Source organism: Salmo salar, unplaced genomic scaffold (assembly GCF_905237065.1).
Source record: "Salmo salar unplaced genomic scaffold, Ssal_v3.1, whole genome shotgun sequence".
NCBI lineage: Eukaryota > Metazoa > Chordata > Actinopteri > Salmoniformes > Salmonidae > Salmo > Salmo salar.
Window position 1 is genome coordinate 31,451 of NW_025547285.1, and position 15,086 is coordinate 46,536.

At 40.9% G+C, this 15,086-nt stretch overlaps 1 protein-coding gene and 1 long non-coding RNA gene across 2 annotated transcripts; both read right to left on the minus strand.

The window, feature by feature from the left end:
- Positions 1-627: 627 nt before the first annotated feature.
- Positions 628-3,290, minus strand: LOC106575408 (histone-lysine N-methyltransferase, H3 lysine-79 specific-like). Its single transcript, XM_014151913.2, has 2 exons — positions 1,728-3,290; positions 628-1,384 (listed from the first exon to the last, which is right to left on the minus strand). The coding sequence occupies exons 1-2, from the start codon at positions 3,174-3,176 to the stop codon at positions 668-670; spliced, it is 2,166 nt and encodes a 721-aa protein (XP_014007388.2). The 5' UTR covers positions 3,177-3,290; the 3' UTR covers positions 628-667.
- Positions 3,291-3,313: 23 nt separating this feature from the next.
- LOC123731769 (uncharacterized) lies at positions 3,314-6,826 on the minus strand. Its single transcript, XR_006762828.1, has 3 exons — positions 6,727-6,826; positions 5,554-5,764; positions 3,314-3,444 (listed from the first exon to the last, which is right to left on the minus strand). It is a non-coding gene; the product is annotated as an uncharacterized lncRNA (long non-coding RNA).
- Positions 6,827-15,086: the final 8,260 nt, after the last annotated feature.

The following is a 15,086-nucleotide window of genomic DNA, read 5'->3' on the forward strand; positions in this document are numbered from 1 at the left end:
TTGCTGCCATGTTGTGTTGATGCCATGTTGTGTTGCCTCCATGTTGTTGTCATGTTGTGTTGCTAACATGTTGTGTTGTCATGTGTTGCTGCCATGCTATGTTGTTGTGTTAGGTCTCTCATTATTTAGTGTTGTGTTGTCTTTCTTGTAGTGATGTGTGTTCTGTCCTATATTTTAACTATTTAATATATTTATATTTTTAATCCCAGAAAGCCTTTTGCTTTTTGGTAGGCCGCCATTGTAAATAACAATTTGTTCATAACTGACTTGCCTAGTAAAATGAAGGTTAAATTAAATAAATTAATAAAATATAATAATCCTCTCTATCGTATTTCTACTATCAGATTCCCCTCTATCATATTCCTCTCTATCATATTCCTCTCTATCATATTCCTCTCTACCCTCCATCCACTCCCCCTCCCTTTCCGTCCTCCTCATCTCAGCACAGCTCCGCTCCATCAGGTAGATTTGGAATTCAACATTTTAACATTGCAACACTCCCCAGATTTGTGAAAAGTAAACATTGTGTGTTTATACTGTGTTATACACTATGCCTTGACAAAAATCAAACAGAGAGTAAACCTTATTTCTTTAGTTTTTTTATTCCTTTTTTCAATGCATGCAAAAATACAGTATTCCTCCCTGCTCTCTCTCTCTATTACCCAGTCTACTCATCCATCTTCAAGCTTTCATCCCTTCCCTGCTCTTCTATCACCCTCTCAGTTCCACCTCCAACTGGCTCACTCTTTTTCTTCTTCTCCAGTCTCTTCCTCTCCTCTTTCCTCATCTTTTCTCTCTTCTTCTCCTCCTTTTCTTGAATCTTTCTCTCCATCTCCAGGAACTCAGCTTGAGCTTTCTCTCTCTTTTTCAGCTCCTCAGAACACTTCTTCTCTTTCTTAATCCTGTCTTTCATCATGTCATTATGTATCTTCATCAGCCCCTCTAACCTCTTTTTCTCTGCCTTTTCCTCCTCTTTTCTTTCCTTCTCTCTCTTTTTCTGTTCTAACTTCTCCCTCTTTTTCTCAGCCTTCATGACTTTCTTCTGCTCTTTCTCTCTCTCTTTCATCTCTTTCTTCTCCCTCTTTTTTTGCTCCTCCTCCTTGTTTTTCATCTCCTTTCTCTCTTTCTCGTCATCTTTCAACTTCTTATTCAGTTTCTTATTTTCCTCTTTTTCCTCCATCTTCAAAAATGGGATTTTCTGCATGTGGTTCCTGACCAGAAAGCCCACTCTTCCCAGGATGGTCTCTGCTCTCTCTGATGAAACCATCCCATTGGAGCTCTTGGAATGGGCACAGTCCGCATCACACTTCAACCCCTCCCTCGGTCTCACCTCCTCCTGGACGCTCCTCTCTTCACTCTCAATGTCAATGCCTATCCTATAATCCTGACAGGAAGACATTGATTCTAGATGTAATATTGTTCCAATGTGGCACATTCAATACACATTTGAGTGATCAACATACAATGATGGCCTCATGGGGCACACAATTTGGAGGACAGTAATTAAGGTCATTTGTTTTTTGTATCCCCATTATATATTCCAAAACCCATAAATGTTAACCCTAGTGAGGGGTGATGTTTCATACTATGAGCAAAGAGCAGCAAGTTTGGGTCAATTCCAGTCAATTCAAGAAGAACTCTAAAATTCCAATTTTCTTCAATGCTTTGAATTGAAATGGAACTGACCCCCAACCCTGTAAAGTAGTAGTGTAAAATAGGACACCTACCTTTGTCTCTTCCAAGGTCCAGGTCCTGGGTTCATCATTGTGGGTTGACAGAGTTAAGTTAGCATCTGGGTCCAGCTGGTGAGCGTGAGGGCAGAGATACACCTCCTTAGTAGTGCCCCTCCCTTTCTGATTTGGATCATTGTGGTCTTTGTCATGGATGCATGCCAGGCTTGGATGAAGTGCTAGGACAGGGTTTTTATCACCTATCAGTTCCTCTCTCTTGACAGTGGATGAAACTGCACTTTCCTCTGTGTCAACTAAGCGCTCTGTGTTGTCCTCAACTGTCTCCTCTTGCTGTTTGTGGTCAATGCAGTGGGTACAGGGCAGCCTTAGAGGCAGTGCTGCGGGTGCAGGAGGACTTTTACCAGCCAAAAACTCCTCTTGGAGGACAGTGGACACGGAAGCGGCTGCTTCACTGGCAACTGGACACTTGCTGGTGCCCTCTACTGCCTCCTCTGGCAGTTTGTAGTCATTGTCAAAGACAAGTGGCAGACTTGAAGGCAGCACTGAGGGAAGACGTGTAGCTGCTGATGGATTCTCTCTATCCAAAAACTCCTCTTGGAAGACAGTGGACACGGAAACAGCTGCTTCCCTCGCAACTATCGTCTCCTCTGGCTGCTTATGGTCATTGTCCAAAATGTGTGACAAGCATGGAGGCAGCCTTGGAGCAGGGCTTTTATCACCCAACAGGTCCTCTCCCTGGACAATGGATGTGCCTACAGTGATCTCTGTGGCAAGGGAGGACTCATTGGCGTCCTCTTTTTTCTCCTTGGTCAGTTTGTGGTCAGAGTCACGGATACATGGCGAGCTTGGAGGCAGTGCTCCAGGGTCAGGAGGGCTTTGATCAGCTGCCATGTCCTCCTTTAGGTGAGTGGACACATCATTGGTTGTTCCACTGGCAACTGGACACTTGTTGGTTCCCTCTACTGCCGACCCCGGCAGTTTGTAGTCAATGTCAAAGACACGTGACAGACTTGGAGGCAGCATTGGGACAGGGCGTTTAGCTGCTGATCTGCCCACTCCATCAACAGTAGCTGTACCTGAAGTGTTCTCTGTAGCACCTGAGACCTCATAGGCATCCTCTACTGTCTGCTCTGGTGGCATGAAGTCACCGTCAAAGACTGATGGCAGGCATGGAGTCAGCACTGAAAGAAGACTTCTAGCTGCCCATCGGTTCTCTCTCTTGACAGTGGCCGTGCCTGCAGTAGCCTCTTTGGCAACTCGGTACTCTGTGGCTAAAACAGCAGGCTGGGAGGTTTCCGGGACATTGAATGATTTGCCAATGAACCGCTGAGCCAGTGGTGGGAGGGAGAAAGGATAGAATCTGTCCTCTTCCTTGATATTAGATTTTGCCACTGGAGCAACTGAGACCTCAGTGGTTCCCTCTAATGTCTGCTGTGGTGGCATGGAGTCATCGTTAAAGAAGTGTGGCAGGTATCGATGCAGCATTGAGGAAAGATGTGTATCTGTCGATAAGTCCTCTCTTTTACCAGTACGTACATCTGCAGTGGCCTCTGTGGCAACTGGGCACTCAGCAGGGACAAAGTATGAAAATACAATGAACCGCTGTGCCTCCTGGAGCGCGTATGGCCAATTGAGAGGGGGGATGTAACATGGTTGGTATAGGCCTCCGATTGGTGAAAGCCAGTGGTGGGAGGGAGTCAATACAGGGAGCCATGAACTCAGTGAGTGGACGGTTTGTCACATCTCTCACATTCTACGGGAGAAAAAAAACAGACATGTTGAAAGTGATCACATTCAGTACATAGATACTTTATGAGTCAATGCTATTTACTTATACATCACATATACAGTGCCTTCGGAAAGTTTTCAGACCCCTTCACTTTCCCCACATTTTGTTACCTTACAGCCTTATTCTAAAATTGATTAAATCATTTTTTCCCCTCATCAATGTACACACAATACCCCATAATGACAAAGCAAAAACAGAATTGTTCCAAATTCATCACACATTTCTTTTGAAATATCACATTTACATAAGTATTCAGACCCTTCACTCAGTACTTTGTTGAAGCACCTTTGGCAGCGATTACAGCATAGAATATTTTTGGGTATCACTACAAACTTGTGCTTCGGGAATTCTCCCTTTCTTCTCTAAAGATCCTCTCAAGCTAAGTTAGGTTGGATGGGGAGCGTTGCTGCACAGCTATATTCAGGTCTCTCCAGAAATGTTCGATCCGGTTCAATTCCAGACTCTGGCTGGGCCACTCAAGGACATTCAGAGACTTGTCCTGAAGCCACTCCGGCATTGTCTTGGCTTTGTACTTAGGGTCATTGTTTTATTGGAAGGTGACCCTTCGCCCAAGTCTGAGGTCCTGAGCATTCTGGAGCAGGTTTTCATCAAGGATCTCTCTGTACTTTGCTCTGTTCATCTTTGCCTCGATCCTGACTAGTCTCCCATTCCCTGCCGCTGAAAAACATCCCCACAGCATGATGCTGGCACCACCATGCCTCACCGTAGGGATGGTGGCAGATTTCCTCCAGACTTGGCATTCAGGCAAAAGAGTTCAATATTGATTACATCAGACTAGAGCATCTTGTTTCTCATGGTCTGAGACCCTTTAGGTGCCTTTTGGCAAACTCCAAGCAGGCTGTCATGTGCCTTTAACTGAGGAGTGGCTTCCATCTGGCCACTCTACCTTAAAGGCCTGATTGGTGGAGTGCTGCAGAGATGGTTGTCCTTCTGGAAGGTTCTCCCGTCTCCACAGAGGAACTCTAGAGCTCTGTCAGTCACCATCGGGCTCTGGTCACCTCCCTGACCAAGGCCCTTCTCCCCCGATTGCTCAGCTTGGCCAGCTCTAGGAAGAGTCTTGGTGGTTCCAAACTTCTTCCATTTAAGAATGATGGAGGCCACTGTGTTGTTGGGGACCTTCAATGTTGCACAGAGTTTTTGGTACCCTTCCCCAGATCTGTGCATCGACACAATCCTATCTCGGAGCTCTACAGACAATTCCTTCGACCTCATGGCTTGGTTTTTGCTCTGACATGCACTGTCTGCTGTGGGACCTTATATAGTCAGGTGTGTGCCTTTCCAAATCATGTTCAATCAGTTGAATTTACAACAGGTGGATTCCAATCACATTGCAGAAACATCTCAAGGATGATCAGTGGAAACAGGATGAACATGAGCTCAATTTCCAGTCTCATAGCAAAGAGTCTAAATACTTATGTAAAACAGGTATTTCAACATTTCTAAAAACCGGTTGTCGCTTTGTCAATATGGGGTATTGTTTGTAGATTGCTGAGAATATGCATTTATTTCATCAATTTTCAAATCAGGCTGTTACGTAACAAAAGGTGGAAAAAGTCAAGGTGTCGGAATACTTTCCGAAGGCACTGTATATATCTAGTGTCCTCTCAGATGCTCTGCACCAGTCTGTACCAACCCTGGTCTTCTAGTCAATGGCTCAACTAAGTGTAAAAATACACGCACCACACCCAGCATAACATTTGACATTTTAGACATTTAGCAGATGCTTTTGTCCAGAACGACTTACAGTTAGTGCATTCAACTTAAGGTAACTAGGTGGGACAACCATATAATCCTGATATGAAGGTCTACGAGAGATCGCTTGGTCTAGTTTTTTAAAGACAAGACAACCACAAGAACTGAGGACTATGTACATAACAATACTCAAACAGAGAGACAGACACGATACAACACAAGAAAAGATATCAGACAAAATATTGTTAGCTTACATTCCATGGCATATCGCACATTTTGCCCGTATATTGACATATATTTGATTCAATCAATATTATTCAATAGAACTCTAGAAAACTTTGTCAAAGTTGGTCTTGTTACCTCCTCAATCAGGCTTGGCATTTTCCTCGTCTCAAACCAAATCCTCTTCATTTCCTTCTCCTGCTCCCTCTGGATCTGCCACACCAGAGCCAACCTGACTCTCAGCTCCATCACGTAGTCTGTCTGGATCGCCCTTTCCTTCAACTGACACTCAGCCCTCCTCTGTGTCAGCGTTGAACCCTCCATGTCTTCCTCCTAGCTAACAATAACTCTGGAAAATACATAACGTTGTAGTAAGTGGCGTGTTGCTCACCAAAGAATAATGCATCTCTTTACAATATGCACACATTTTCTTCCCGTTTACTTACAATGAAGCAAGTGACAATCCTGATCCAGAGATGATTACGCAATAGGCCTATCTGATTTACTAGTAAAAAGTTGGCTACTGGAAAAGTGACCAAGTTCAAATGAATCGATTTTGTATGTTCCTATCATTATGTGCACAATATCCTTTATGACATCATCATTGTGATGCAAGGCGTTGCCATTGGAGATGACAAAGCACAACACAGACTTTAAAAAGCAAACTTCAGGCTCTCTCTGTACCTTACTATTGAGCCTTATTCAACCCCTCATGTATCGCCACTCCATATTGGGCCTGGTTCTCACAAACCACACTAATCACTTATATCATATCATTAAAAACGTTTTTTGGGGGGTAGAAAATGACTCTATCCATGCAGGACCTAACTTGTACAGTTTCATCTATTTTAAACATTCCAGTCTTCTCTTTGAGTGCCTCTGAGTGTACCTCAATTAAAGAGGTCTATCAATTCAACCATTTGAAATGGATAACCATTCAATCAAGAAAAGCAGATTTGAATAAAAAAATGTAGCAGCTACAAATTAGGTAGACCTACTTGTTTTTTACACTACCTACCCTTTTGGTACATATTTATTGAGATAATTGATTACAATGTGTGTTGGTGATTAACACAGAGAGAGGGTTATCTTTCATCAATATAATGCAATTGCCATTAGGCAGGCTCACTACAACAACTAACATGCCATCTCAGGTGTCAGGATGAACAATTTTATCACACAAAAAGAGGTATTCAAGCAAACTGTCTCTCTCCAACAGTTTCAACAGATTGTATGTTAGGCCTGTTAGTAATTTGAAAAGTAGTTATTCTACAGGAACATAGTTATACAGTAAGTTATATTACAACCTACCTCTCAAGTAAGCAGCGTGGTCTCTCTCTAATGAAATAGGACATTAATAATCTGTCAGTGGTTAGTTGAATCAGTCTCTTTGCACTGTTCTGTTTGTCTGTACAACAGCTAACCTCCTAGAATCAGAATCTTGTGATGTCACAATGAAGGCCTCATTACCATGACTACCCACAGAAGCTCTCATGTGTAATCAAATGCTGGAACATTTCACCTTTTTAACCTATGCAGCACAGTCATACCTAATATTTACATTGAATCCATGTAACCACAATTTTTATTCAAATAAAATACTCTACCTCATTTCAAATGGTTGACCATTTGTAATACAGGTGTTTTGCCTATTTCAAAGTCAATATGTTTTAGATATCACAACTAGCATCCAGGTTTACTAGGTTATTTGTTTGATCTCAGTCTACCACTAATGTAAATGTTTCTCATCATCCTCTTCATCATTAATATAATATTTAGGCTACCTTACTACAGTAAAACAAGTCTTCCATAGACTATGACACCTCAGTAACATAGTTCCAACAAAGAAATGAGGGTTCAAGAAAATATCTCTCTTCAATGGCCTCAGCTATTAGCCAAATGATCAACAAGGTCAAATGCAGCACTACAATCAAGAAGCAGCTCACCCACAAGTTTATCTTGGTCAAGTGACCTGAGCCATTGATGGGTTAAATCAACTAGAGCTGTTGCAGTTGAGGGATCTTTACGGTAGGCATGCTGGTAGAGAAATAAGATGTGCTGTATGTATAATTATCTAGGCCTAAAACATTTGGTTGAAGAGTAGGTGTCCCTGAATTCTTGTATTGTAGTTCAATAAATTATGAATTAAGGAAATCAATATCAGCTGACAATTGAACAGAAGTTTTAGACCTGCCAGCAGGGCCATTTGTTTAAAAACGTGTTTGAAATGTTTCTTATCCATGTCTTTCCAGTTGATCTAACCAATCAGACTCGAACAAAACACATTCCTCCATTCATTCCCCTCTATCATATTCCTGGGGCTTAGCCCCACATTTTTAGCAAAAACTCGCTGTCCTGTTTTGCATGTTATTTTGACATTAATACATGTCACATATCAGTTTGCAAACAATGTAAAATATATATACAGTATCAGTCAAAAGTTTGGACACACCTACTCATTCAAGGTTTATTTTCTCTTTTTTTTCTACATTGTAGAATCATAGAGAAGACATCAAAACTATGAAATAACACATATGGAATAATGTAGTAAGAAAAAAAGGGTTAAACAAATGAAAATATGTTTTATATTAGAGATTCTTCAAAGTAGCCACCCTTTGCCTTGATAACAGCTTTGCACACTCTTGGCGTTCTCTTAACCAGCTTCATGAGGTAGTCATCTGGAATGCATTTTAATGAACAGGTGTGCGTTGTTAAAAGTTAATTTGAGGAATTTCTTTCCTTAATGCGTTTGAGCCAATCAATTGTGTTGTGACAAGGTAGTGGTGGTATACAGAAGATAGCCCTATTTGGGGAAAAATTTCCATTTTATGGCAAGTTCAGTTCAATAAAGCAAAGAGAAATGACAGTCCATCATTACTTTAAGACATGAAGATCAGTCAATCAGGAAAATGTCAAGAACATCAAGCGCTATGATGGAACTGGCTCTCATGAGGACCGCCACAGGAAAGGAAGACCCAGCGTTACCTCTGCTGCAGAGGATAAGTTCATTAGAGTTACCAGCCTCATAAATTGCAGCCCAAATAAATGCTTCACAGAGTTCAAGTAACAGACACATCTCAACATCAACTGTCCAGAGGAGACTGCATGAATCAGGCCATCATGGTCAAATTGCTGCAAAGAGACCACTACTAAATGACACCAATAAGAAGAAGAAACTTGCTTGGGCCAAGAAACACAAGAAATAGACTTTAGACCAGTGGAAATCTGTCCTTTGGTCTGATCAGTCCAAATTTGAGATTTGGTTCCAACCGCCGTGTCTTTGTGAGACGCAGATTAGGTGAACGGATGATCTCCGCATATGTGATTCCCAGCCTGAATCATGGAGGAGGAGGTGTGATGGTGTGGGGGTGCATTGCTGCTGACACTGTCTGTGATTTATTTAGAATTCAACCACACTTAACCAGCATGGCTACCACAGCATTCTGCAGCGATCCGCCATCCCATTTAGTTTCTGTTTAGTGGAACTATAATTTGTTTTCAACAGCACAATGACCTAACACACCTCTAGGCTGTGTAAGGGCTATTTGACCAAGAAGGAGAGTGATGGAGTGCTGCATCAGATGACCTGGTCCACAATCACCCGACCTCAACCCAATTGAGATGGTTTGGGATGAGTTGGACCGCAGAGTGAAGGAAAAGCAGCCAACAAGTGCTCAGCATATATGGGAACTCCTTCAAGACTGTTGGAAAAGCATTCCAGGTGAAGCTGTTTGAGAGAATGCCAAAAGTGTACAAAGTTGACATCAAGGCAACGGGTGGAAACTTTGAAGAGTCTCAAATATAAAATATATTTCGATTTGTTAATTATAGATAAAACGTATCGTTGCTCAACGTCCATTGGACATTATCATCAAGTTGGAAATCGCAAATTCAACAATGAGTGGTTTGGAAGGAATCAGTCGCTAACTGCAAGAATTGCAATGCAGTCATTAGCCTGCTATTCACTGGAGTTGCTGTGTAGTCCCAGATCTAAAATTAAGGGTCTCTTTTCCTAGTTCAAAATTATAAACAATCAACATTGGCCATGCTGTCAGTGAGGCATGATTTGTGCAGCGCTCTAAACAACTGTTAACTCGGAACTGCAAAATCTGACTTTAGTAAGTTCAAGACAACTGGGAACTCGGGAAAAATGATCTACGACTAGGAAAATACATTTTGAACTTTCATCGAGCTCGGAATTGTAAATTCAGAACTCAGGCCTCATTCTAGAGCTACGTCCTGAAGATCACTGACGTCATCATGGTTCATGCTTTTTGTTGTTGTTGAGTTCCCAGTTTTCTTGAATGCACCATGAATCCAGAAAATGCCAGACTTTGATGACAAAGTTTGGTGACAAAATTTGCCCACGATGGACTGCCGCGCCACCTTCCTGTTCAAGTGAGCACAGCACAACAAGGTGAGTACAAAAATGTCTTGTATGCTGCTACATAAATTAAGTAATATGGCAGGGAGATATATATACCGTAGCTAAGAAAGTAAGCTGTTAGTAGACAATGTGCCTCACCGAATGAATGAACTATTTCGCTGCCAGACAAGGCTCAGCTGATAGCCAGGTATAGCAGTGGTAAGGTGTTGGGACAGCTTTATGTAGGCTCGAACAGTTTGTGGGCACCGTTTTTCACCCTTATAGTGCAATTCATGTATTGTTTAGTGTTGTGTAGTGGCTTTGTTGGCATGCATCCAACATTTTTTTTTCTTTGCCCCACCAAGATTTACAAGCTGAAATCGCCTGTCACGTCCTGACCATAGTAAGTGGTTATTTTCTATGGTAGAGTAGGTCAGGGCGTGTGTTTTTCTAGGTTTTCTATTTCTATGTTTTAGTTCTAGGTTTTCTATTTCTATGTTGTTGTTTTTGGGTTGATCTCCAATTGAAGGCAGCTGGTCCTCGTTGCCTCTGATTGGAGATCATATTTAAGTAGGGGTTTTTCTTCCTGGGTTTTTGTGGGTAGTTGCATTCTGTTTAGTCTCTGTACCTGACAGAACTGTAAGTCGATCGTTTCCATTTGTTATTTTGTTATTAGTGTTTTGAGTTAATAAATATCATCATGAGCACTCAACACGCTGTGTTTTGGTCCCCTCTATACCATGCCCGTTACATCGCCACTGATCATATTCCCATCTATCATATTCCTCTCTATGATATTCCCACTATAATATTCCTCTCTATCCTATTACCCTTTATCATATTCCCTATATGTCATATTCCCCTCTATCATATTACACTCTATCATATTCCATCTATCATATTCCTTATATATCATATTCTCCTCCATAATATTCAACTCTATCAAATTCCCTCTATCATATTCCCCTCTATCATATTCATCACTACCATATTCCTCTCTATCATATTCCTCTCTATCACATTCACCTCTGTCATATTCCTCTCTATCATATTCCTTTTCTATCATATTCCTTTTCTATCATATTCCCCTCTATCATATTTTAAGGCCCGATCCCGGAGATGAGAAGCAGGTACGGGGAGTCAAACATTTAATCGGGAACAGACATAGAACAAGACAGTAACATTGTCAGCACACGGGTAAACAATGACATATGACAATCAGTTCAGAAGCAGGGATCAGAGCGGGGAACCCAACAGATATTGGGAATGTAATGACAGAGGTTATTTAGTCCAGGTGAGTCCAATAATCGCTGATGTGCGTGACGGTGGGAAGGCAGGTGTGTGTAATGATGATGGCAGGAGCGAGCAATGCTGGGGAGCCTGGCGCCCTGTAGAGACAGGGGGCAGGCGTGACATATATTACACTCTATTATATTCCCCTCTATCATATTCCTCTCTATTATATTTTCCTCTATCATATTCCCCTCTATCATATTTGCTTCTATCATATTCCCTCTATCAAATTCATCTATATAACTTTCCCATCTACCATGTTCCCCTCTATCATATTCCTCTCTATCATATTCCCCTCTATCATATTTGCTTCTATCATATTCCCTCTATCAAATTCATCTATATAACTTTCCCATCTACCATGTTCCCCTCTATCATATTCCTCTCTATCAAATTCCCCTCTATCATATTCCTCTATATCATATTCCCTATATATCACATTCCCCTCTTTCATATTCCCCTCTACCATATTCCCTCTATAATATTCCCCTCTATCATTTTCTTCTCTATTATATTCTCTCTATCATATTCCCCTCTATCATATTTTTCTCTCTCAATTTCCTGTATCACATCCCTCTATCATATTCCCCTCTATCATATTCTCTCTACCGTATATCTCCATATTATATTCCTCTCTATCATATTCCCTTCAATCACATTCCTCTTGATCAAAATCCTCTTTCATATTTCCCTCTATCATATTCCCCTCTATTATATTCCCTCTGTCATATTCCTCTCTATTATATTCCTCTCTATCATATTCCCCTCTTTCATATTCTCTCTATCATATTCCCTCTATAATTTTCCGATCTATCATATTACCCTCTATCATGTTCGCTATATATCATATTCCCCTCTATCATTTTCGTCTCTATCATATTCCTCTCTATCACATTCCGCTCTGTCATTTTCCTCTCTATCATTTTACCCTCTATCATATTCCTTATATATCATATTCCCCTCTATCATATTCCTCTATCATATTCCCCTCTATTATATTCCCCTCTGTCATATTCCTCTCTATTATATTCCTCTCTATCATATTCTCTCTATCATATTCCCTCTATAATTTTCCGATCTATCATATTACCCTCTATCATGTTCGCTATATATCATATTCCCCTCTATCATTTTCGTCTCTATCATATTCCTCTCTATCACATTCCGCTCTGTCATTTTCCTCTCTATCATTTTACCCTCTATCATATTCCTTATATATCATATTCCCCTCTATCATATTCCTCTATCATATTCCCCTCTATCATATTGCGCTCTATCATATTCCTTATATATCATATTCCCCTCTATCATATTGCGCTCTATCATATTCCTTATATATCATATTCCCCTCTATCATATTGCGCTCTATCATATTCCTTATATATCATATTCCCCTCTATCATATTGCGCTCTATCATATTCCTTATATATCAAATTCCCCTCTATCATATTCAACTCTATCATATTCATCTCTATCATATTCCCTCTATCATATTCCTCTCTATCATATTCAACTCTATCATATTCATCTCTATCATATTCCTCTATCATATTCCTCTCTATCAAATCCCCTCTATCATATTCCTCTATCATATTCCCCTCTATCATATTCATCTCTATCATATTCCCTGTATCATATTCCTTATATATCAAATTCCCCTCTATCATATTCATCTCTATCATATTCGCTCTATCATATTCCTCTCTATCAAATCCCCTCTATCATATTCCCTCTATCATATTCCCCTCTATCAAACTCCCCTCTATCATATTACCCTCTATCATATTGCTTATATATCATATTCCCCTCCAACATATTCCCCTCTATCATATTCCCCTCTATCAAACTCCCCTCTATCATATTACCCTCTATCATATTCCTTATATATCATATTCCCCTCCAACATATTCCCCTCTATCAAACTCGCCTCTATCATATTACCCTCTATCATATTCCTTATATATCATATTCCCCTCTATCCTATTACCCTCTATCATATTCCTTATATATCATATTCCCCTCCAACATATTACACTCTATCAAATTCCCTCTATCATATTCCCCTCTATCATATTCATCACTACCATATTCCTCTCTATCATATTCCTCTCTATCACATTCACCTCTATCATATTCATCACTACCATATTCCTTTTCTATCATATTCCTTTTCTATCATATTCCCCTCTATCATATGTTAAGACCCAATCCCGGAGATGAGAAGCAGGTACGGGGAGTCAAACATTTAATCGGGAACAGACATAGAACAAGACAGTAACATTGTCAGCACACGGTAAACAATGACATATGACAATCAGGACAGAAGCAGGGATCAGAGCGGGGAAAACGACAGATATGGGGAAGGCAATGACAGAGGTGATTTAGTCCAGGTGAGTCCAATAATCGCTGATGCGCGTGACGGGGGAAGGCAGGTGTGTGTAATGATGATGGCAGGAGCGAGCAATGCTGGGGAGCCTGGCGCCCTCGAGATACAGGGGGGAAGATCGAGAGCAGGAGTGACACATATTACACTCTATTATGTTCCCCTCTATAATATTCCCCTCTATCATATTTCTCTATATAACTTTCCCCTCTATCATATTCCTCTCTTTCAAATTCCCCTCTATCATATTCCTCTCTGTCATGTTACCCTCTATCATATTCTTTATATATCATGTCATGACGTTGGCCTGTGGGTAAGGTTTATGACCCCCATAAATACCTTTCTCCCTTCCCCTCTCTTTCTGACCCTACTGAAGGACTGCTGTCCTGAAGGACTGCTGTCCTGTTAAATATAGAGAGTCTGGGAACATCAAACAAATGGGGAAAGGAACCATATTTTGGTAATAAAACCAGTTGGAAATATGCTTTGGAACGTAATGAGTATGGATGTCAGTTCGGTTGTCATCTGAGACATTATGACTGATGACAGGACGACATAAACTGTACCTGGGAAAGTATACACCCTCTAGTTATCAGAGTCACATGGGATTGTTATGCAATTGAAATGTTTGATATTGAAATTGTTTGTTAGGAGATTAAATGTAATTTTAGCTTCCAAATGAGAGAATTGGGTTTTCATAAGGAAAGTGCCCTGCTTGATCAGTGGCCCACCCCTGTGAAGAGACAGGGGTTATAAACGATGAAACACATCCTTCCCCCTCTCCACTATATAAGCCTTTGATGAAAAGATAACCACATGTTCCAGTACGTGAGGTCTGCAGCCTCTACGTTAGAAGGACACACGTCAAGTACAGAACTAAGCCAACCTCGGCGTGAGCTTTGGTGGCGAATGGTATGAACTTTGAGCTTAATCACTACAGAAGTGATACTTCCTAGCCGTTGAGTTAGCAGCGGCCGCTGAAGACGTGGGCTAGGAAAGGACGGACGACGGATCCAGTCTAACAAACAGACGAAGATACCACCACGTATCCAATTTACCACCAGAGACATTCTTCCGAGGACAGGAAGATCTGTTGGCCAACCCGGCCAGCATCTACGACCAATCTACCGAAGCGCAGCTCAGAGTAAATATTTATTGCATTTTCCTTTTCCAAATGGGCGGTAATTTAGAATGCATAAGATAATGTATTAACGATAGCATAGCTGCTGTTTCTTTGTTCCTAAGTCTTCCCGCTCTTTGACTCAAGCCCAACCCCCTTTCTTTGTGTAACCAGCTTTCATACAGGTTCCGTCGACCAGGGATGTTTTCTGTATGACATCATTTGTGTTCTGTGTATTTATAATTCTGCGTGATTGGTTTAAGGATTTTGTAAATAAATAAATAAACCCAATTTTGTATTGCTGATTCAACTTGTTAGCCAGGGTTCGTGAAGATAACCAAGAATTTACAACTTTCATTATGAGACTGAAAATAAGATGATTAAGATGACGGCTATCGATGTAAAAGATTACTAAGTATTTTAAGAGTTTATTCGGAAGATAAAGGCTCTATAAACGTTCTTCCGTGGTGCCCCGACTTTCAAGGTAATTACATTTACATGATTAGCT